Source organism: Dermacentor andersoni, chromosome 5 (assembly GCF_023375885.2).
Source record: "Dermacentor andersoni chromosome 5, qqDerAnde1_hic_scaffold, whole genome shotgun sequence".
Lineage (NCBI taxonomy): Eukaryota > Metazoa > Arthropoda > Arachnida > Ixodida > Ixodidae > Dermacentor > Dermacentor andersoni.
In genome coordinates, this window is record NC_092818.1 from 145062220 (window position 1) to 145086711 (window position 24492).

At 45.4% G+C, this 24492-nt stretch overlaps 2 protein-coding genes across 3 annotated transcripts in view; one reads left to right on the forward strand and one right to left on the reverse strand.

Annotated features, from left to right (window-relative positions):
* Positions 1 to 10364, reverse strand: part of alpha-Man-IIa (alpha-mannosidase 2) — an 89841-nt gene extending 79477 nt beyond the window's left edge. The window contains exons 1-2 of one of the 2 annotated variants that reach the window (XM_050178841.3): positions 10265 to 10364; positions 8136 to 8418 (exon numbers count right to left, since the gene is read on the reverse strand). The gene's annotated coding sequence lies outside the window, so the exon portion shown is untranslated. Of the gene's footprint in view, positions 1 to 8135; positions 9272 to 10264 lie in introns of those variants that run through there. The other variant, XM_072288419.1, reaches the window with a different exon arrangement.
* A 9384-nt stretch (positions 10365 to 19748) lies between these two features.
* On the forward strand, positions 19749 to 24492 carry LOC126531352 (uncharacterized). Its single transcript, XM_050178854.3, has 3 exons — positions 19749 to 20673; positions 22720 to 22868; positions 24271 to 24492. The coding sequence occupies exons 1-3, from the start codon at positions 19997 to 19999 to the stop codon at positions 24432 to 24434; spliced, it is 990 nt and encodes a 329-aa protein (XP_050034811.1). The 5' UTR covers positions 19749 to 19996; the 3' UTR covers positions 24435 to 24492.

Genomic DNA, 24492 nt, shown 5'->3' on the forward strand with positions numbered 1-24492 from the left:
TGGCTTGCGAAATCGATTCAAAGAAAAGTGAAACTACTGGCGACGATTGCCATACGCTCCCAGCGCAAATGGTAGATGAAAATAAATTTAATGATAATAAAATGAAACAAGCCGGTGGAGCAGCGATATAACATACAAGGAAGCATTATATCGTAGAACATTCCGTTAAATAACTTGTAACATATCCTACTCAGGAAAAGAGGTCCCTCTCTCTCTCTCTCTCTCTCTCTCTCTCTCTCTCTCTCTCTCTCTCTCTCTCTCACACACACACACACACACACACACACACACACACACACACACACACACACACACAGAGAGAGAGAGAGAGAGAAGAATACCTTTCTATGGCTTTATCATTCAATTGAAGTGCAGCCACACTGGGTTTGCCTTGTTATGCTACGTGATTATAAACCACAGATTTGATTTATCAACTGCGTATCGGCATAGCTAGCTCTGATGTACCCTGCCTTCCCGTTCCTCAACAGTTAGTAAGCAACTACAAAAGCCCCTCTAATTCAGTAGAGGGCAAATACTACATCGGAGAAAAGTGGACACAACAGTTGAAAAGATTGCAACAGTTTGCGTCTCTCCCTCCCTCCTACTCGTCATTAGAGACCTATAGAACAAAACATTCAAAGAGCATGCTGTTCCGGCTTATTCCCGCATTCATTAAATGCAACCACACTTGACTTCTTGACTTCTGGGAGTGAAAGGCAGCTTCGGGCCAAGACTGAAGCGGTCGCGGCGGCTCCTTGACTGTCATGGCTAAATCCTGAGCTACAGTCCAGCGCCTCTTCAACTAACGCCGCTATAAAAGGTCTGTGCAATGAAGAATTCTGCTTGTCCCGGCCAGATTACTATCGTTCACATGTATTGTGAACACCTCTACAGCTAAGACTACTGCCGCAAATTTGCCTGCACAACGAAGAAATTCAAACGTCCCCGACGGCCGATTTGTTGCGGTACAGCAAACGAACGAAGCGCCTAAGGAGCACCGTTCAACACCAAAACAAACCGTCGACATTGTCGTTGCCTGGTCGAATTTTCGCGGCAAAGGAGATAATACTGGCACTTTACCAACTGTACACCCTGGCACCCTGCTTCATTCCCCGGTTTGGCCCCTAAACGTGCTGTTAAAAGCTATGCCACAATGTCGGATGCAGTCTCACATTACGTAGGATAAAGTGTGCAGAAGAAAATTAGTGACTTCATTGAATATCTCTTGATTGCATGTTTAATTAACGTTTCTTTTTTTTTTTTTTTTTTGATGGACGTGCTCAGCATGCTCTAACGCGAACGGTGCGGTGGAACATCTTTACAACGAAGTGAGCTGTATAACGAAGGATCTTGTAGGTCACATGAGCTTCCTAATGAACGGACTCAACTGTATAGTTTCGTTATCCGGCACTTCAAGCGTCTACTTGAAGGCACTGAAGTAAACAGATGTTGTTCACACAATTTCTTATGGGGGGAACCACCGGGCACAGTCAGTGAAGTACAGCTGAGTGCTAGCAGTGAAAAGATGTGCTAGTTGGTTCTGGCCGAAACTAAAACATTATTCCAGGGAAAAAAGGAGCGAAGAGAAGACGAAAGAACACGTGATATACTTTGAATTGAAAGCATAGCGTGTTTACTACTTTCCTTTTTCCGCTCGAAAGTCTAGACCGAATTCACCACGTTTAGAGTGCATCCACAGTGACAATGTCGGCACTACGATGACAGCAGTTCTTGTCGTCGTCCTGCTGCACTTGGGTTCAAGACAATATTGAGGGGAACGCGTAGGATAATGAACTTGTGGACTTTTACACCAATTTTAGCGGGAAGCGCGTCTTCTTAAATCTACTCTTATTGTAGATTTTTTATTACTATTTTCACCTCCTTGCCTTTTGTCCTCGAGTGGTAAGCGCGTTTGTCGTGGTTCAAACACAACACGTTTGTTATCACATCTGCTCTTCGGCCCACTAAGGAGAAATACTACCAACATGCTTTTCGACAGTAGTGGAGAGGTAAATCTGGCTGTGAACTCAAGCCGAGGGGTGATTTGCAATCAATTTCTGTTTGCAGAACTTTTTGAAAGTCATTGAGGTGCAGTGAGCACATACCAATAGTCACGGGGTGACCCCAAGTTAAGTAAAAGAACAGAAATAACGATGCAGAAAAAAATAGGAAAGGGATGTAAAAAATTCAAGGCCATTCCACCCCGCGAAGGTGGATGACCAGCGGAGCTGTAAACGTCGTGGTAAGAAAACTTGTGGCAAAGACTTTATTGCATCACTCATTGTCACTTAGTAAAGACGGTCACTATGTCTTTGTGGTCACTATGATATACACTGACCGGCATACCCGCAAATGCAGACCCATTCTTTGATAATGTCAAATCGATGCCCGTACGCCGCTGGGTAGTCGATTGGGTCGGATCGGTGTGGCATCGCAGGCGATATGTCTGCAACACGAAACGCGTAAACCACTTCCATTCCGGTCCCGACACATTCGCACTGAAATCACCGACAACGACCACAGGGGTAGTGTCGTCGCAACTAACCCACGCAAAGTGAGTAGCCACGAACCTTTCGACGTCGCATTTCGACATCGAAGAGGCTTTTGCGTCTCCTCGCCGCGTTCTCCGATTCGCGGCAGTCGTCCCGTCTGGCCTGCCGCTTACGGTCGGTCTCTTGGGCACGATCCTCGGTAGTGTTTGCAGCGCCGCCATCGCGTACTCTCGTCTAAGTTCGCGCCGTTGTGCTTCATAAGCCAGCTGCTCTCCGGGAGTCCTAACCACGAATGTTGTAATTTTGAACACATGCTCTGGCTGTGCCCAGCCTTAGAAGCCTCTTCACTTCAAACCAAGGACTTCTGTGAATCCACCCTCAAGTGTCCAGAACATCTACAACTCCACGCCGTCTAGAAGGCCCATGGTGTTGCGGTGGGTATCGGCCTGCCAGTCGCGTCATGTGTGAAGCCATTGGCTCCTCCCGGATGCTTCCGGGACGTGAGCTCTTCGGGACCTTAATAAAGTTCTTGTTATGTCATGTCCCTATCGCAACTCATACTCAACGCTACCCAGGTTTCTCCGAGGCAGCCGATGACAGTTTTCGATATGCTGTTCTGTATACAGTATGCATGATCCTAAAGAATGTAAGCACTAAGAATGTAATCACTTCGTTGAGTGTTTGCAGCCTCTGTCTCACGGGGCTCTGAGCCATTGCATCTTTTGCTTGCTTACGGGGGTATTAGTGTTTACGCAGTTATGAGTCATTGATGATGATAGTTTTTGCGTGCGGACACGAAAATTCTATGGTACCCTAGCCATATACAGCTCCGCTGTAAAACCAGAATGGCTTCCAGTTTGCTAGACTACGCTGAGAGAGGGGAAATTGGCATAGATGCATCTACATACTATCCAGGTGAAACTTACATTGTATGTATGTATGTATGTATGTATGTATGTATGTATGTATGTATGTATGTATGTATGTATGTATGTATGTATGTATGTATGTATGTATGTATGTATGTATGTATGCATGCATGTCATTGTCATTTACGCTTTAAGACTGATTTATGGCTGCGACATTGCGTAGACAAGTAGTGTGTACACTGTGCTCGCGAAATTTGTTGCTGTATTTCTGTGTTGTGACATTTTGTACATGAACATTTATCGTAACGCCATTTTACAGTTTAGGACTGTAGAAAATGAGACGGGACGAGCGAAGCCCGTCTCGCTTTCACCCCCGTGCTGCTTTTGCGATGTTCACGTTCAGTATGGATTACTAACTAGCCAAGTCAGCCACCTTACTAAGTCATCTTATAATGCATTTCACTTACATTTGTGATTTTCTGTGGATTCTGGTGTATTTCTGCCTCTCATGTTGATAGGGGGTAGCCGACACTAGCTCTTGGCGCCAATGCCTCCTTGTTTATGCACGGAAAAAGAAAGCTTGGCAGGCTCATACGGATACAAGGAACTGTACAGAATTGTGAGATGCGTTCGTAGAAGCCAGATCTTCTGAGAAAGAATCGTTGAAAAATACGATAGCCTAGTTTATTTTAGGCAAAGTGCTAGAACAACATGGGAATCTGAGTGGCTCGATATCTTGTTACAACGACACGAAGAAAACAGACAATGAAGTCAGAGGGAGCGCCGGGGAAAAATTGAAACGTAGAAGTAATAAGGAAAAGTGTGAACGAAAGTGGACGAAAACACAACTTGCCGAAAGTGGGAGAATGATGTTCAACGCAGAAAATTGTCTCCTCTTCGGAGATGAAATATTGATCAATTATTATTCAATTGATCTGATTTGATCTCTGAATCAATTTTCATTGATTTCGAAAAGTAATTCGATCGCGTTGGCCATTGCGCTTGGCATATAAAATGAAGTTTAGTAAATAGAAAATAGAGCCATCGAGTGGGCTCATGAATATTTATGCGACAGGCGAAACAGTATTTGTTGACGCCGTTAGTTATAACTTCGAATAAGACAACCAAGGATACGCTGATTTCGTAGACTTGTCATTCTTTCAAATGACGCAATCGATCTCTGCCCCAACACGTGCTGTTGAGACCCTTGATTTGTTGCTTAAAACGAATCGTGAACATGCTACCGTACCAAGTGACCACAAGATGATTCACAATTTGTTCAATGTCAAGATAAAAGAAGGAAAGGAAAGAAAAAAAGAAAGAAAGGGAAAAAAGGAAACGCTACCGGACGAAAGAGATATACGAGCTTACCAAGACTGATTGCAACAAGATAGAAACCGAAATCAAGGAATTCAATTCAAATTTTTTTTTGTGCGCGTACGAATATCGAACTGTGCATTAAAACGGAGCGTTATTTCGTAATCACGTGAAAAGGTTGCAGGAGATATACGTTCCAAGAAATGTCATCACCAAGACTAAGCACAAACAGTGGCTCACTGTGGACGTCAAGCGGCCCTTGAATAAGAAAAGAACGTCTAAAGCGAACCGCTCTAAATGAACAACAACTAAAAAGAGAAAAAAAAAACGATTCCATTTAATTCTTGAATTTGCAAATTCTTGCAATCAAAAATTAAAGCAGCCAAAAAGCGTTTTGATACCGATATGCCAAGCTTCTTAAAAATGACCCTAAATAGTTTCTCCTGAGCATATGAGAAAATTCCTTCATGTATATTCTCGCCACAGTTCTCCATTGGATGCTGCTGATTTGTCACGTGCATTTAATTCATATTTCTGCAGTGTTATTCTGAAAGAAAGGCTTCTTGGTGTTGAAAGTTAATACACTAATAACACTAATAATGTATTTGATTATGATGCCTCTTCAATGCCTCGCGTAATAACCTCTAATAGAGTTATAAAAGCTATTGAAGTTTTTTTTATCATACTCAAGCCCTGGTCCGGATGGCATTGGCACGAAATTACTGAGATTTACTAAGCATTATTCAGCACTTACACTCATTTTCCAGCCATCCGTACTAGATAACACTCAGACCCCGGATGAATGGAAACTTGCTGATGTATATAGTGCCGATATTTGAAACACATGATAAGAATATGATGACCAATTATCGATTATCGACCGATACCCTTGGCAACCGTCACTTGTAAGCTGTTTGAACACATTCTGTCCTCTCAGACTATGACAGTTAATTTGCTAACCAACGTGGCTTTCAGCATGTATTCTCTTGCAATACACAGCTACTCAAACTAATAAGTGATATTCAAAGCGAGCTGCATGAATTTCTAAAAACTGATGCAATTTTCATTGATTTCGTAAAGTAATTCGATTGCGTTGGGCATAGCGCTTGGTATATAAAATGATGTTTAGTAAAAAGAAAATAGAACGATTGACTGGGTTCATGAATATTTGTGCGACAGGTGAAACGGTATTTGTTGACATCGTTAGTTATAACTTCGAGCACATTAAGTCTGGTGTGCCACATAGTTCAGTATTGGGGCCAATGATGTTTCTAGTCTACATAAATGATATGCACATTGCTACAAATTCAAGAATTCGTCTATTTGCCTACGACGGTGTTATTTATCGGGCTGCTACTGACCTTAATGATCGCTGTGGACTAGAAAATGATTTGTAGAAAATTGGTCAATGGTATTTTGATTGGCAGATAAATATTAATTTTTAGAAGACAAAGCCAATGCCCGGCCTACTACCCGAAATATGTTTCGTGTTGCAGACTTATGAAATGAATAATGATGAAATTGAACAAGTCGAGCCATTGAAATACATAGGTGCCTATTTAAATAAATTCTTTTTTTGTGAAACACACATATTGACTTTCTCCTGGGGAACACAAAAAATTCTTGGTTTTCTCCGACGCACACTTCACCAAGCTAACAAAGACATAAAACATTTTGCCTACAGTTCAATTGCGCAATTTGAATTTGAATATGCGTCAGTCATTTGAAATCCTCATCACGCATAGCTTATGAAGATATTGTCGTACAAAGGTTATAAAACGGCATAAGGTGCTTCAGAAAGGCTGGCCAACATTCGATAAAACCTTTGACGAAGATAGATCCTCCTATCGAAACGCTATAACCAACCTTTCTGAGTCACCTTATCCTTGTTTATAACATTTATACCACAGTGTGCTACTCCATCTGTAAGCCCTTTTCTTGATTTTGGATTATCAAGAGATTAGAATCCCCAGAAAACAAAGTCGCTAGGTACACCGCATCGGATTCTTATGATTATTGAAGTATATGTAGAATTAAAAATAGCCTTGACCTTGCATTACTAGAAACGAGACGGAAAGCCTCTCGACTAACATGCTTTCACAAGACATACCCCTACCTTACCCCTTACACTAAACAAAGTAAATAAGTAAATAAAAAATAAAGGCGTCAGCTCCATCTTTTCCGCACTTGGATCACTCTTTCAAAGTCTCCAACCTTTCGCTCACACTAACTTACTTCGTTTTTCGTGGAATCATTTGCCGAGATCAGTAGCTGATATAGTCAATGCAGATACACCTTCAGAAGCACTGAACGAATTTACCAAGAGACCAATAACGTAAACGCGAAAATGTTCCTGATTGTTTTTACCCTCTGCAATGGCATGTGGTATTTTAGCTGACGTCATGCTTAGTTTAATTCTTTTTTCTTAGTCGTTACAAGTATTTTTCTTATACTTCTGCAGATGCATTTTTGAGTACCTTGCAATGTAAATATTTTCTATAATGATTTCTATCATTGCAAATGAATAAGTGTGTTCTTTATTTCGCAATCTGTCTTATGTTGGAACGTTTTGTACTGTACAAAATTTCAGCACCTTTGCAAGCTTTGTTGCGCTGATGAAATTTTAGTAAACAGGGCGTTGCGCGTACATATTGTGAGAATTATTTTCACTATTCATTCGTGTCGTCCAACGTAATTAACTCGTAACTCTGCACGTGCGGCCACATGCGGTACTATGAAAGATAAGCGATAAATAGAATCTATGCAAAACGATAATCGTCGGCAAATAGGGAATGGCCGTTATCGATGCGGCAGAACCTTTTCCAGCCGCGAGGCTGGCGACAGCAAACGAAAGAACCCGGAATGTGAAGCTCCATTGTTCGTGCTCGTTCACATGTCGCGGTGGATCATTGACTCGCTCTGGGGCTAAGCACGAGGTCGTGGGTTCGATTCCCAGATCCGGCAGCCACATTCTCATGGGAATACACCCGCTATGCATTTCTCTTGAGGTGCACATTAAACACCAGCTGGTCAAAATTAATCCGGGGACTCCACTCATGGGGCCAGAGTTGTTTTGGGGGGGGGGGGGGAGAGAGAGAGAGAGAGAGGTTCTTTCATGGTTGCTGGAAGTATTTTCTGGGCCACGCACCTAACAAGCTACTCCCGATGATGAGGGTGACATATAAAATGACCATGTTGATAGAAAGTGCGGATGTACACAACACACGCACACGTTAACAAGCAACTCCAGTTTCTAGTCGATACCAGTGTCTTTGAAGAAGGTTAATAGCGCCTACGCGGCGCGCAAACCAACGCATTTAACATCCGAACGCAACCCTCTGTTCCTAGCAGTTGCACCATGTACTTGGACTTTATGATTGCTCCGGGACGTTGATCACGGTCAACGGTCGTTCGCACCAAGGCCCGGCAACCGACCTACGCCGAAAAGAGTTCTTACCTGTCGTAATGTGACAGACGTGTCGTTGCTTTTGTAATCCGTCCCTGTATCGCTTGGAGGACACAGACCTTCTGGCTTGCCCGTGCGTGCGGTTGAGCGGCACACTCTTGAGACCTCATCAACGTCGGAGGAAACCAGTTTGCCTTCATGCCGGAGAAATCCTCGCTTGTAGTGGAAAGCTCATATCGGCCGCGCCTCTCAGTACGACATTCACCCAGCTGCAGTCAAGCCGTGTTAATTGTATCTTATCGCTTCGATACCTCCAGTCAGCGCTGCAACGGGGCTGTAGTCGATGGGGAGGGAAAGAAAGCAAAAAAAAAAAAAAACGGTTACACTTGTAAATGTAGAACAAAAATGGTCAGACGAAACATAAAAGGAACTCGCTGTCAGCATCAGCTGCCCGCTGAAAGTTCAACTTAACAAAACGACGCTGTCTATCAGTACGTTTTGGCGGAGCACTTATATATTTCTGACGCCACCTTACAATGTTATCAGAGGTGTCGTAATTTATTCCCGCGCAGCCACTATTCTTATGGCTCTGCTTTTATGACCACACAGATAAGGAACGGCAATGACCTATATACTTATATCCTTATGCCATATTTTGTGGTAAGAGTACTCGATCAGTGCTTGTCAATGCGAACGAGAAGCTCACAGATAAAAAGAAAGAAAGAAAGGAAGGAAGAAATTGTTGCACTGCATGCAAGCTAAGCAAAATGTGCCTGTTCTGAATAAACGTTTTAGTCATTCCTCCATAACCGATGCAATATAAGAAAAAAAGATTCCTAACGCCAACTCCTGGGCGGCTTGACGTGATGTGATATTCAAAGAATGCGTAAGAAAAAAATAGGAGAATAAAGAAATAAATGTGAAAAAAAAAACGCAATCACCTGCATGGCTCTGGAGTGGCTTTCGTGCTATTTTGAACAGCGACTAAAAGATGACTCCACATCGAAGGACCATATACGAAGCAAACAGACTACGAAGCCAGACGGGAAAGCATAAAAAAGAATTTTTTATTCCTAATTGAAATGTAGAAGCAACATGGAAAAGGAAAATGCGCCGTGGCTGTGAGTTGCACTGGCTGACACTTCCATGGCTAAGCTTGTAAACATACATATTATGCCACGAGTACGGCAGGGTGGTAGCGTCGCACGCTCAATGTTGAAAGTGTTGGTGCGGCTCCCACCTTTGGCAAGTTGTTTTTTCGTCCATCTATATGGACATTCTTTGTTATCATCTATACATTTCAATTAAATAAGAACAGTCGATTTCCCCTATGCGTTTTCTAGTTTCACTGTATGATTGCTTCGTATGGTGGTGGCTAACAAAAAATTAAATCCCTCGGCTCGCACTATTCCTCCATTCTGAAGGAGCGTTATTTCGCAGTCAACCAATAGACGGCAAAAACATCCCTGAATTTAACGAATTGTGGGGTTTTACGAGCCGAAACCTCGATTCGATTATGAGACACGCCATAGTGGGGGACTTCGGAATAATTTTGACCACCAGGGGATCTTTAACGTGCCCCCAATGCACGGGAGGCGGGTATTTTTTGCTTTTCGCCCTCATCGAAATGCGGCCGCCGCGGCCGGGATTCGATCACACGACCTCGTGCTTAGCAGCGCGACACCATAGCCGCTAAGCCACCCCGGCGGGTCGAAAAATATGTGCGCTGAAAAGAAAAAATATATTTGTCATCCAGCCGACTGTAGCGGAAGCTACAAAAGAAACCCAAACGGGACTCTCATTAACCAAGCTTCGCAGTTGAACAGAAGTTCCTCCTGGTCCGGTGTCAAACGAGGGACTAACGCTTTTCGAGGCAGTCGCTCGAGGAGGCTAGCGGATCGTACAGCGAAGCCGAATTTATAGACAACTCAAAGCACAGGGAAGCACTGAACATGGAAAATCATTTCAGCGGAAGTCCACAAGATGGAGGAAGATTCGTGAAAGGGGAAAAAAAAGATTGTCATCCACCCGACAGCATTACAGACGTTTCCTTCGTGCCTTCTGCTACGGTCGGCTGGACAAAAATTGTTTCTCCTTCGCAAATCTTTTATACACTTTGCGGGCTTTCGCGGAACTAATATGCCAGATCTCTGTGCCGTCGTACGACCAGACATGCTTACCAGCCGGAGCTACACATAGAGGCGTATTTCAGCTCGTGCCAGAGGAACCGCGGCAACGCCGACTGCGGTCACTTGAAAAGAGGCGCTCTTGCAACACAACGAAGCCCAAGCCGAAACACGCGGCGGAATGTGAAACACCGGGGGAGAAATCAATTTGCCCGTGGCTCCACCTGTCGATCGATGACGACGATCCGCAAGCGTGAAACGTGCTGCGGGCTGTCGGCAATCAATACCACGCAAAGTTCCGCCTTGCGTATCACAACCTCCAGACGACCTGAGGTGATAACGGCCTCAAGTGTGAACAGGTGGCGTAACTCTGTCGCGCTTGCGTAAAACAAAAGACACGTGGCATCAGGAGTAACGTGTTGCATGTGACCCGAAGAGAGCCGGTATGAATTTCGCAGATCGAATAGATAGATAGATAGATAGATAGATGGATAGATAGATAGATAGATAGATAGATAGATAGATAGATAGATAGATAGATAGATAGATAGATAGATAGATAGATAGACAGACAGACAGACAGACAGACAGACAGACAGACAGACAGACAGACAGACAGACAGACAGACAGACAGACAGACAGACAGACAGACAGACAGACAGACAGACAGACAGACAGACAGACAGACAGACAGACAGACAGACAGACAGACAGACAGACAGACAGACAGACAGACAGACAGACAGACAGACAGACAGACAGACAGACAGACAGACAGACAGACAGACAGACAGACAGACAGACAGACAGACAGACAGACAGACAGACAGACAGACAGACAGACAGACAGACAGACAGACAGACAGACAGACAGACAGACAGACAGACAGACAGACAGACAGACAGACAGACAGACAGACAGACAGACAGACAGACAGACAGACAGACAGACAGACAGACAGACAGACAGACAGACAGACAGACAGACAGACAGACAGACAGACAGACAGACAGACAGACAGACAGACAGACAGACAGACAGACAGACAGACAGACAGACAGACAGACAGACAGACAGACAGACAGACAGACAGACAGACAGACAGACAGACAGACAGACAGACAGACAGACAGACAGACAGACAGACAGACAGACAGACAGACAGACAGACAGACAGACAGACAGACAGACAGACAGACAGACAGACAGACAGACAGACAGACAGACAGACAGACAGACAGACAGACAGACAGACAGACAGACAGACAGACAGACAGACAGACAGACAGACAGACAGACAGATAGATAGATAGATAGATAGATAGATAGATAGATAGATAGATAGATAGATAGATAGATAGATAGATAGATAGATAGAAAGATAGATAGATAGATAGATAGATAGATAGATAGATAGATAGATAGATAGATAGATAGATAGATAGATAGATTTACAGAAATGCAGATGATGCTGATGAAAATGTTTTATTTGCAGGAAAAGGGGAGGGGAGTTAGGAGAAGGGTGGTCTGATTCTTATTTCGGAATTTCGTTGGCTAAGGCCGCCGCCCTGGCTCTATGCACAAGAGCTTGCTGGTCCTCGAGGGTTGAGCTGGACAGGGCTGCCTCCCATCCTTCCTACGTTGGCTGTTGTATAGTCTCTAACGCGCTACTAACCTCGGAGGCCCATAACACATGGTACAAATCTGCTTTCTGCCCGCAGAATTTACACTCGGCCGAAAGAGGATTGTGGCTCAATCGCATGTAGCTTGACTGGGTTATTAAAGGACATGGTTTGTAATCTTCGTTAACGACAATCTTGAAGCAGGCCTGAGCTGCACCTAGATCTTGCTCTGGCCTACAACAATACGATGTAGAACGGGACGGGGAACAAAATGAGCGGAGTTATGATCGTGAAGAGAAGAAAGTGCAGTAATTTCACTGAAAGGGCTAGAGAGAAATGCATTACGAGAGAGAAAGCTGAGAGGTCTCTTGAACTACTGTGTTTTATTGATTGTGGCTGAAGAGCGCAAAGTAAGCGCGATCGCGTGGAAGAAAGGACAAGACGAGGCGCTGACTTTCAGCGAAAATTTGTGGGCGCGTGCACAAATATACCGTGTGTTCCTGCTAACATTAGCCAAGCTGTTCATAAAAAGAAAACACTTTAAAAAATATGGCACAAGACACTATTTTAAGATCTACAGTGTTCAGTTGTCAAACCTTTGAAAAACCAAGCACGTCAGGTCTTAAAACCGTGTCTGGCACCGTGTATTCTAAATATTTCTTTTTCGTTGGAGAGCTCGGTTAACGTTAGCTGGGACACCCTATATATAAGCAGGATAGACAGGAAATCATAACGTTTCCAGCAAAGCCACCTCCTTCGGCGACACCGTGATCGAAGCCTGGTTTGCGAAGGTATACCAGTGGGGTTAAACGGGGACTAGCTACTGTGTTTGGAAGCAGTACTCCCCGGCAACACCATTCCGCTTCTACACAAGGAGTAATTAATTTGCTTTAATATAAATAAATAGAAATGATAATAAAAAGAACCCTTTAACATGCGCAAATACTCACACATTAAGGATTGAAATTAAAGAAAAAAGAACATCATACGAAACATAACAACGAAGGCGAGTCGCTGCACGAAATCGTCCTTAGTATTTCGAGCCCATGTCCACGCCTATAACATAGTCCTTCCCGGTACACTGAAAGCTGTTCTTGCGAGGACACTATCTGGCCGTGGCCGAAGCATTGTCCCCAGGGGACACTGGATCACTGACCAGAGCCCTAAATTTAAGGCGCGGCTGTTGCCTTTGCTGGGCGCATAGGGGGCAGTCCAGCTGCATGCGGATCAGGTCCTCGTCCACCACTCTACGCAAACACGACGAGGAGCTCGCTCGATGGATTTTATAAAGTGATCTGTGTATCCCACACCAAGGCAAAAGCGTTGAAACGCCGTCGTCACACTTCGCGATATCTTCCCATATACACTGAATTTCAGCGCAGTGTATACGTCGTACAAAACTGATATAATGGAGTCTTCTGGCTGCAGGTGATCTTCTCGCTGAGAGTTTTCGTAAGATGTTACTAACTTCGGAATGGTGTATTTTTCTCCGTGTTCGTGCGCACACTCAGCCATTTAATGGGGAAAATGCAATTCTGTGAACGCGAGTTCTTGCAACTTGTGTGAGCTCAGCAATTTTCACAATCATTTTACTGTGTGCGCTTTTTTTTCCCCTGAACGCTACGAAGCAGCTCAAGTGCAGACTGTGAATCTGCGCAAACTACCCATTTATATGAAGGCTGACTAGCCGCAATAAACCTTGTCGCTTTCGATGTCACGTAGAGTTCTGCCATCGTCAGTGTGGTTACATGGCGGAGCTTAAACATGCGCTGCATTCTTGATTTCGGTATAGCAAATGCCACGCTGAACTGTCTTTGGTGCACGAACAATCAGTGTAAAGTTGTTTTGCGCCGGTATTCTGGTCGTACTTTTGAAACAGCACTAATTGTACGGAAACGAATGGTGAAATGCGGTACTTTTTCTTCCTTCCCTAGATCTTTACAAAAGCTCGTAGCTCTGGATATCCTTACGTGACGGCAGCGATTCATCACCGTGCTACAAAACGGTAACGATTGATTACCCGACCAGTTCTGAACGTAACTAACTTCCATATCTCAGTGGCAACACTTCTGATAGCTTGTGCTGCTGATGCTGACTAAACATACGAAAAAAAAAATATGCCGTAATGTCTTCGTCTCCCTCAACCCAGTGACTTGAAGCTCTCGTGCTTCTGCAGGACCTATGTGTTTGACATCGACTTCGGAGTTCGGAGACACATTCGAAAACTTCTTGCAATCAATAGTGTTGTCACAATGCCACAATGCAATAAAGCCGGAATGGCCTTTATGGCATGGAACGCGAAGTATCTTGGCTGTGTACCTAAGACAAAGCTTTCAGAAAGTGGCCGGTTGTCGATGCGTGCTGAATGTCCATGCCTTTAGTAATTTCCTCTTGCGCCAGAGACATCACAGCAAAAATAACTATTATTTTAATTGAAACGTAGAAATATCAAGCACAAGAGACATGAAAGGACACGAAAAGACGACTTGCCGCAGGTGCGAGCTGAATGCACACGTTATGGTGTTTCACCATTGATCGGTCACAAATGCTGCTGGCACAGGTAATTTATGCGCTTTGGTGGACACAGTTATTGCGAACAAGTAGGGTTAGTGAATAAATAATTTAAAAAATATGTGATGATTACTATTTTTATTTAAGTGAACATGGTATACATTTATGTTACATACTTGAAGACAATCGTATTCTAAGTCAATCCCATTTTCTTTCATGCTTCTAGAGCTCCTGTGTTCCGAGATATTCTTAATCGAATGGGAAACCCAGTGCGCTAATTTGGCACTCAGAGGCGGAAATCTTGACAGTGACGATGTATAATCGCTTATGGTCAAGTTAATTACAATTGACAGGAACTTGAATCGTTCGAACATGCTGCACATGAAGTCAAACATAGCTAACATGAGCCTAGCCGTCTCTCGCTCTAGCATGTTCACATCAACACCATCACCTTTGTCTCACCTGCAGATACCATGGCCATATATTTCCTTACTTCATTTTTTTTCTTTTTTGCCTTTCTGGTCCTCCTCGGCTCCTAGGGCCTTTCTATCGCTGATCCCTTTCCCTATATGCGGAGCAGCATCTAGGCGCCTACATATACGCTCGCAGAATTATCTGCATTTCAATGAAGAGCTTTCTAGCTCTCTTGAACGTGGCTTGCATCAGTGGACAAACGAGGGTGGTGCTACACTGTGTGCCTCACTCATTAGCCATCGCCATCGCTCTTTGTGAATTGCAGCATGAACGCAGATGCTGGAAGCTTAATTGACCCGCCTCTTGGTCTTTTCCTGTCTCTGCAAGATGAGAACATTTAGCAGGGCAACTTTGGGCTTAACAGCGCTGATTATATTGACGGATTGAAGGTCAAAGTGCTTTAGCCACGTGGTCCCGAGGAAGGGCGCAGACCTGTGATACTGACAACTACACATATCGGGCAGGAGGCCAATTTATATCAGCTGCTAGATGCACAGGAATGAAGCAACTCGCGTGCAGTCCTGCTGTATCAAGGAAGTACGCTGTCTTGCACTCAAAAGATACGAAATGATCTCTGCTCCCTTTCTGGAAAATAACCACATATCCGCGATCTTTTCTTTTCACTAAGCATCACGTTCAGATTTATATGAGCTTGTAATCATTTACATCGAGAAGCGGTCACAAAGAACTAACGTAGGCGCGACTCCCCATTGAAAACTTCGATGAAAAAGGACAGAGTATATAATAAGGCCCAACAAAACGTGACAAAATGCCAATTTAGGACAGGCCTTTGTTGGTCCTATCCAAACGTTTAATAAACATTCTGCCCAATGATACAACATGCACAAACCCTTAGTTCCATGGGCAACTCCTTGAGAGAAGCTTCATTTTGCAAATAACAAGATGGCAGTATACAGCTGCTATATATAGTGTTGTACGGTAAGACGGGAGGCCTGTTGTAATATAACCGAAAATAGAGAGATAACCGCACGGAAAGGAGAACCGATGACCGGGCTTTCGGAAATCGGGACAAAGTATGAGTATTGTCTAACGGCTTCGACACAAACATGGCTCACGTTGTGTGCGCGCAGAGCCGTTATACTCCTCTTCGGTGGCACAAGCGACAACCACTACCTCACAAAGCGCTTTCCCAATTGTACCGCGAACACCTGCTCGTTTTCCAAACCTCGCCACCTGTTACGCGGCGGAAACGGCCTTCACAACCGCGGCTTCACGGGGCTCCGTTTGGTTCCCTGTTTGTCTTTTTCTGCGGCCAAGGTCAAACAGGAGCAAGAACGTGGTCTCACTCTTGACCAGTGTCGCGTTGCGAGAGCATGTGGAAGGGCCGCAGCTCTGCTAAAGGCCAGCGTTGCCATGGAAACTCACGACGCACTCCAGCGAGCAACGGCTCGCGTGCGTCGGGGCGCGCAATGCACGCCAAGCAGGGTCACGCGCTGTCCAGCAACGCGGAAAACACTCAGACGCCCCAGCCACGTCCAGCAGGCACATGCGGTCGAGTATGGCCGCGACGCCCGCTACATACACAATGCGCGATGCGTACGTACGTCACGCTTGGGGACCGCCAAAGCGCTGGGAAACGGGCCACATGGTTGTTGCGACGCTGTGTTTTGTTCGGCGCAGTGGGAAACGCCGTGTGACATTTATACACGCTTTGCTCTCTCACAGTTATCGCATTTTCAGTGAAGCCGGGAGGATCCGGGTTTCGATACGCGCCCCTGGGTGGTCCTGCTAGAAGTTGACGGGCCGTACGTCGGAAACGAACCTCTTCCTTTTACTACGAATTTGTGCGGCTCGGTCCCTACTTTGAGGTGCACCTATGGAAATTCGTTTAGTAAATTCTGTTATGCCAAAACCACGATCTGATTACGATGCCCATCGGATATAATTTTGACAATCTGGTGTTCTCTAATGTGCATCTAATGCCCTGTACGCGAGCGTCTTTGCCTTTCGCCTCCATCGGAATGCGGCACCGCCGCGGCCGTGATCGAACCTGCGACCTTGATCTCGCCAGCGCAACGCCATAGCCACTGCTCTACCTTTATAAGCAACTTGTTGCTATGCGACACCACGCATGCGACGGACAGTTCTTGCGTCTGTGGTCAAATGCAAACCGGCATCGTGCGCGTGCTTTCACTTTTATAAGCAAATTGTTGCTACGTGACAAAGCATGCGCCATTTGTCTCCTTCGGCAGGACAGAAGTGTCATTACGTCTGCGGCCTATAACGGGTAGGGCATCTGGTTTTTTTTCTGGTGGACCAATGCTAGAAATCGGACGCGTAATTTTTTTTTACTGAGCGATAGCTTGCGCTAAGCCAGCGAGGCGAAAAACCGGCCCAGCCATATGTGGCTTAGAACGCCCTACGTTAAGCTAGACGAGTCATTTGTTGTTCATGAGAGGCGAAAACGTATGGCGTTACGGCGAAGCAACTGCTCACAACACCGGCTGCGGCGTCGAGGATGCCCCTACGACAGACGACGGAAGAAAACCTGAGGACGTACCTAAATAATGATTCGCATTATAACCGTGCATGCTGAGCATCTCTATCCTAGAGCAGTGAGCGATGATTATATATCCAATCGGCCACGTCGGTAACTTCACGGTCACGGTGGAAGCTGAGCTTTTGGCTTGCCATCAGGGTGGAAGCCTTAGAGCACCTGCTTACGGCTAATAAATGCTGATCAACTGGTGGTGGACGCTCCTGTGCCAGTGGTGTTGTTAATGCTGATTATTTAGCACACCCGGTGAAACATAACCGATAGATTTGTGCATTTCAGATGTATGTATCTAAGATGTCAGGGGCGCCTTAGCTGAGTGCTCCAAGATTGGTGATGTGCTTTACTTTCTTCACAAGTAATTAATTTCCATGTAGTAAGCATGGACATATATGCTGTGAGCGAGGTCGTAATGGAAGGCTGCGGGTTGAGCTTGACCGTTTCGTCAGGAATTTATTCCTCGTGCACTGAAATGCCAAAGCGTTTGAATTTTCTCTCCGCACCAGTAAAGTCCGAGCCGCTCAGTTAGTGAACCATCTGGCCTTATGTGTGGTGTATCCCTCCTACAAATTTATCGCCGGAACTTTTCGCTGCTTTATGTGTCAACCGCCCGCCTTTTAACCTTCTTGCCTCTATGCAAGAAAAATAAAAAGAGCGGTCATATTAAATGGCGTATGTAATAACCTACAAGTACGCCGACGAACTTGACATGCGGCACTCATGAGGAATATTTAGAAAGAGCCGCCTGTTGGCACCATGCTCCCACTTTTGCCTACTGTCTAGCATGCTGTACATGACGATGTGGCTTTGCTGCATGGTCGGGGCCCTCAAAAGTCAGCATATCTGTCGGTGGCGCTAACGTGCTTGGATGACGATTTGTGGGAAGGCTTTCTCTTTGTATATTTAAAAATGCTTTTTGACCCCTTTGTCATTTGTGTTATATTTCCTTTCCAACATTTCTCTCTCTCCCTCTCAGCCGCGCACATGCAGCATATTTTGGTGATTCAATTACACACTGGTTTTAAAGTGTTGTACCTTGGCCATGCAGAAAAAAAAAATCGATCCTCTATAGTCCTGCAGTGCTTTGTTAGGTCACTAAAGCCGTTCAATCGCGTTGTAAATGGTTCTATTCTGGTGGTGTTATCACTGTAAGCAAGCATCAAAACAGATGCTCAGAACTTCGCTTTTTAACCGCGATGACCTTTACTCACGTTCCTTCCTACAAATCATCCCAACTAACCGGTCCAACTAATTCGACCCGACGGATACAAATGGTTCCAAGTTCGGAACCAATCTAACTGCGCCCACATAATTTGCCTTACCGGCGTAAGAAAGCTAGCGAGATGTTTGAATAAACACGCCTACAGTCTCGTCAGAGCATGTGCACGTCGCAGAAATGGAGGAGAATGCAAGAATAAAATACTAACAGCTTGTGATAAACATTGTTATGAGAGAAACAGTTGTAATACAATATTTCGTATCAGCTCAGACTTATAAGGCCACGCAGACTTTCTCCATCTAAAGGGATCCGCAACGGATCGAGATTTAACGGAAAGAGATCAACCAGACTGCTTCTCAAGTGTGCCTACGATTCTAAGTGTCGCGGTGACTACTTTCCTGTTCGTTTACCACTCGGGGACCTTGTGGACAATTACGCACACGCCGCACAACACATATAAACGAAGGCAACATAATCATGACTTTCCTGCAAGGCTAACACTGCCTGCGTAGAACACACTAACAACACACTCACTCACCCGTCCTCGATATAATACCATGATGTTATCTATACCGGGCAACTCCTTCTTCATACTCGTGCTAACCACAGGCAGGAACAAACGCTGTGAATTTACGTTATTACCCTAGAAGGAAGGTAAACAGCTTCATATTTCCCTTCCTGTCAATATCATTTCCTCCCACGCATGCAGGTAAAGGGCAGCAGGTTCAGCAAACACTTCCACGGCGAGTCCGCGCGACCCTTTCATGTATAACATTGTGTTTATTCATTTATTTCACCCACCATGGTTGCTTAGGGGCTTTGGCGTGGCGCTGCTAAGCACGAGGCCGTGGGATCAGATCCTGGCCGCGGCGGCCGCATTTCGATGGGGACGAAATGCAAAAAACTCCCGTGCACCGTGCATTGAGTGCACAGTAAAGAACACCAGGTGTTCAAAATTAAGCCGGAGCCTAGTCCTAATTTCTTATCGAAAGCTAATTTTGACATACGACATCACTTTGTCAACCAAAGGGCCTGGTACATTGTCCCATACAATACTTAGACACACGAGAAAATTTATTTCAGATGATTAAAGATTCATTTATCTTATATATTCCATGGCGCTGTACATAAAAATAAAATTGGTGCAATTTGGTGCAAAAAAAAAAACAAATGTTATACCACTATTAGTTTACTCAATTTCTCACGAGAGCGAGCTGACGTTCGTGTATACGGCCGTCTACTATGACGCCGACGCTGGCAAAGCGGCAATCCCTCAGCCGGGCCTCAACCATAGACGAAACCCGAGAGTCTGCAATCTGGTTCCAGTAAAACCCCGCAGATACTTCTTATCTTGAGTTACGGCTTACGTGATCTGGTCTGCCCCGGTGCTTTTCGCGAGAAGGGACTCTAAGGCCGAGAAGAAGATGCAAAGCACAGAAGGCCATGCCGTCGAGCCGTCGAGAAACATTGTGCGCCTTGCATAGTTTGTTCCTGTTGTCATGGGTGGTGAAGTGGACTTCCTGCGCACCATCCTGCTTTTACAGCACCGGACCCTCGGGACAGGAGACCTACACGTGTTCTGGCCTTCGTTCTTCGGCCGATCTCGTAGACAATTTCAGGCCCAACAGAACTAGCCCTGAAGGAGGCAAGCTGAAACTGGTGCTCGAAAACAGCGTGTTAGAACGCATCCCTCAGGGTCTCTTCGCGGGTTTGCGTGCCTCGACGTTGCAGCTCGACAACGTCACGTTGACCAGTCGATGGAGTCGAACGGAACCGACTCCCTTGCGTGGTCTCGAGTCCACCTTGGAGAAAGTGGTCTTCAGCCACAACAGCACCGTTCCGGACAACTGGGCTTTCTTCCTGGCGGGCATGACGGAACTCGTCGAGATGGTCTTCTTCGATATGAGCCACCTGAGGTTCTCGTCCAGTTCCCAAGAGGCGCTGCCTAGGACGCTCCGCAAGCTGCACCTGGTCCGATCGAGCATCGAGAACGCGGACGACTACTGGCTCTCATCCCTGGCAGACCTGGAGGTACTCTCGCTACGTCACGTGAACCTGACGGCGTTCGCGAGGACAGTGCTGCCAACGGTGGCCGCCAAGTTGGAGACGCTGCTGCTGGAGTAAGGTGCCTGTGAAGGCTCTCTCCTCTTCTTCATTATAAAACAGTATTTTTTGACTCACATGCTTCAGCCCAGCAACCGTGTACTAGACTTAATACGTCCCTGAACAAAAGCTATGCTATCAGGAAAAGGAAATCTCAGAAGAATGATTGGAAGAAACAAGTGCGTCTGAATTACAGCCTGTTTCAAAGGAGTAAGTTCTCGTGCGTTAAAGTTATAAACCCCATAGGGGCTGATATAACAGGTCCTGCTGGGCGCACGTAGAAGCGTTATAAAGCAGCGTCACCGATACCTTCGCGCTTATGCACACTGCCCAGTCACGCTTGCTCCGAACATGCCTCTCTCATCGAAGTCCTCGAGTCTTGATGGTGTTTTAAAGGAATCGATGTTAAATTTACGAAGCCTGTTTTTTTTTTTTCAGAATGGCAACTAGTCCTTTTATTAGATGTTTTGCAGTCTGGCGGTTCATTCATCAACTTTTATGTTGGTCTCAAGGCAACACTTTTCTCTTTACGTCGAGTTGAAACAAGTTAGCTAAAGTGCCGCCTATTGTGACTTCTGTCCTCCAAAAACGGATGCATACCACTGGGGATATTTGAAGAAGCGGGAGGCCGCGGTTTGCATGAATATTTAATGGCGAAAATAATAACGAATTTGAGAACGCGGTATTAAATGTTCCCTAGTCAGCGACTATTGAGCAGTTGGGCTAGGGAATGTTGGGGAACCGCCAGTTCCGAAAAGTACTGGCCCCGCTAAGCAGCTCTGTTGCCCTCATAGGTGTCTGTGCGTGTGCTCCTGCGTTCTGGCGCTTCAAACGATCGATCATTTAAACAAGGCCTAACTTACTGCATGAATCTTTCTGCACGCCTCTTCAGGGCGTTTGCTGCGCGACGCACAATCCTTGAAGCTGTGGACTTGTGAACGCCAACAACATCGCCTGCTGTAGTCAAAGGGTTTCCAGTTACAAAAAACTGCAGGGCCACGACAACTTCAAGCACTGGTGGAAAAGCCATGCTTCGACGGGGCTGAAAGTCCTCACGCAGCTCTTCTGTGATACGCATGATACCGTCGCGTACGAAGCGGTATCGCCTGCCCAGCTGGTCCTCACTCAGAACGTCCAAAGGGTTGGTTCGATCGCGGAACACGCGCTGTCGCAAAATCATCAATTCGGTGTACAATTGATACAGCCGAGCTTCGCGCACTCCAGCTGGGCCAGCCATGTTGAAATGACTGGTTTGATTCTAATTGTCCCCAGATTCCCCCCAAGTTCTGCAACTTTTTCTCTGCTTGCCCCAGCAGGAATGCAGACTAGACGTTGTCTAGGGAACGTTTAAGAACGCGTTCTTAAATTCGTTATTATTCTTGTTATTAAATGTTCGTGCAAGCCGCCCCTGGCCTGCTCTAACGTAAATCCATTCCAAAATGTTTCTATTCCATTTTACCATTATCCCCTTGCGATTGGTCAAACATATTTGTGGCCACGCTCACTTCGCCGGTCTGTCACGCGATGTGACAATATATGCCTGTGTACACTATTATTATGCATGATTAGGCCGAATAAAAGAAGAAAAAGCTACTTCCAATTCTAAAGTTCTTCTTTTTGCCATTAACCTACCCCTATTCGCCAATATTTTTTTTTCGGATACCTTCACTTCGTCTATTGCTACGCGACGTCACTAAACAGCAAAAACTCACTACGTCAAAGTGACACCACTCTCCTCCCCCGGTTATCTACATTCACTGCACTAGCTCGGAACTGTCTCCACATACTGCGTGCTTTTCGCACATTTTGTGAGCCAATTAGATAAGAAAAACCGGTCAAGGCAGGTAATGCTATTCGCATTGAAAGCAAACGAAAGTGACCTTCTATGAACGGGGATAGCGTTCTATTGGGCTGTTCAACCAACGCTGAGGGTCACCGCCCGATGCTTGCGGTGGAAGTTACTTAATTTTGACGTCAGAAGCGTGGAATAAAACCAGGATGGAACAGTTGAGCGTCATACGACCCCTGAATAAGCATCACTGTGTATTTTTCTTCACTTTCAGAGACTGCTCGCTAACAAGCCTTCCTTCCGGTCTTGACAAAGGTCTTCCTTCGCTGAAATACGTCGGCCTACAGAAAAACCAAATCGCTCAACTTGGAAGTGACAATGTCGGGCCTTTGATCAACAAAGGCGTCGTCCTGCAGCTTGGAGGCAAGTCACTAAATTTTGTTTTCTTTGTTCACAAGTTACTATTTCGCTTGCTTCCATTTCTTTCTGAATTTTCTTTATTACGTCATTTGTCGCTCTGCAAGCAACACGTGCGCCTGGAAAGATGTGTTATAAGTTGTCACACACTGTGTGACGAAAACTCGATTCTGGCTGTGCTGTTTTTCGTCGTTTTCATGGTTTATTCAAAGCCGTAAGACGAGGAGCTCGAGAAATGCTGAAAGCAAGCCCCGAAGAAGCACCGAATGCAAGCTGACTTTAATATGATGGAGGTTGCATACCCGTTATGCAAAGATAAAGCATTAAAGCACCAGCCATGTGAAGGTGAGAATTAGATCCAGATGTAAGGAAGACGTGACCTCGTGGCTTCAATTCTTCGAGATTGCAACAGGTGACCAAATTATGTTAGAGACTGAAGTCAAACGCCTTTACAGCAAAGTGCTTGAGACCTCCAACATTTTTCGTTATGCAGGTTAGTTCGTTCTAAATAAATATCGTGTCCCACACAGCTCACAATACAGCTGGTTAAGCATGTTTGACAAAAAAAAAAAATTATTTAAAGTTCATTCAAGAGAGGCGTAGTGAAATAAGTCCCTAATTACTTTGTTGACAGTAAGTATCAGTGTCATTATTGCACCGATGTTCGCGGCCTGCTTCGCCGCGAAACGCTGGAGCGACGCAAGGAAAAGCTGCGCTTCGTCAAATCGCCGCTCTCGCCTCCCTTGCGGTAAAAATTATCCGTTCGTTTACAGGCTTTTCAATAATGTGGCTTTCGTTGACATTCGCGTCCTTTCCGCCATAGATGGCTTTGAAGACGTCGTTGGTCGTCAGTTACGATTACACCATCGCGTCGTGAGCTGAGACGTATTCGTCAGCCGTCGCACCTGCTGCTGTGTTACAACAAGATGACGTCAGCGTACGAGTTGAGCGATTCTTGGAGCAGTGCGGCAGGACTGCAACACTCGCTGACATCGTCGCACTCGTCAAATGCGTCGCTAGCGGATCGCAGTGAAGGCACTGCCCCGTGGCGTTCCTTGTAAACGACAAATCATCCGTCGGGGACACATAAATTTCTTCGTTGTACAGGCTAATTTGTTGTAGTCCTCTTCGTTGTGTAGGCGTTCAAGTAACTTGTGCAATGCATGGATTCGGCCAGGACATAATCAATCATTCTTTATATAGGTTATTTTGTTGCAGAGCGTTCGTTGTAAAAGAGTTTGACCGTACCTCCTTTTCTCTAACTCCACCACCACATGCTTGAGAAATCAGTTTGGAGTGACAAAGAGTTATCTGTTTGTTTATTGAATGTAATCAAGATAGCGATCCTATCCTCACACTTTTTGTTCAGTCCGGAAGCGCCTTTATTCTTTCGTCATCATTCACGCAGGCAACCCATTGAACTGCGACTGTCACCTGCAGTTCTTGTTTGAAAACTCGAGACGGCACTCCGTGTACGGGAAGTGTGATACGCCAGCGGCCCTCAGGGGGCGCAGTCTCAGAGAACTCTCTCAACGAGACCTAGCGCCTTGCGCGGGGCGACAAGCTTCGTAATCGCTGTATATCCGTTATGCATGTACATAGCAAATGAAATAAAAACGCTGAAATGCCA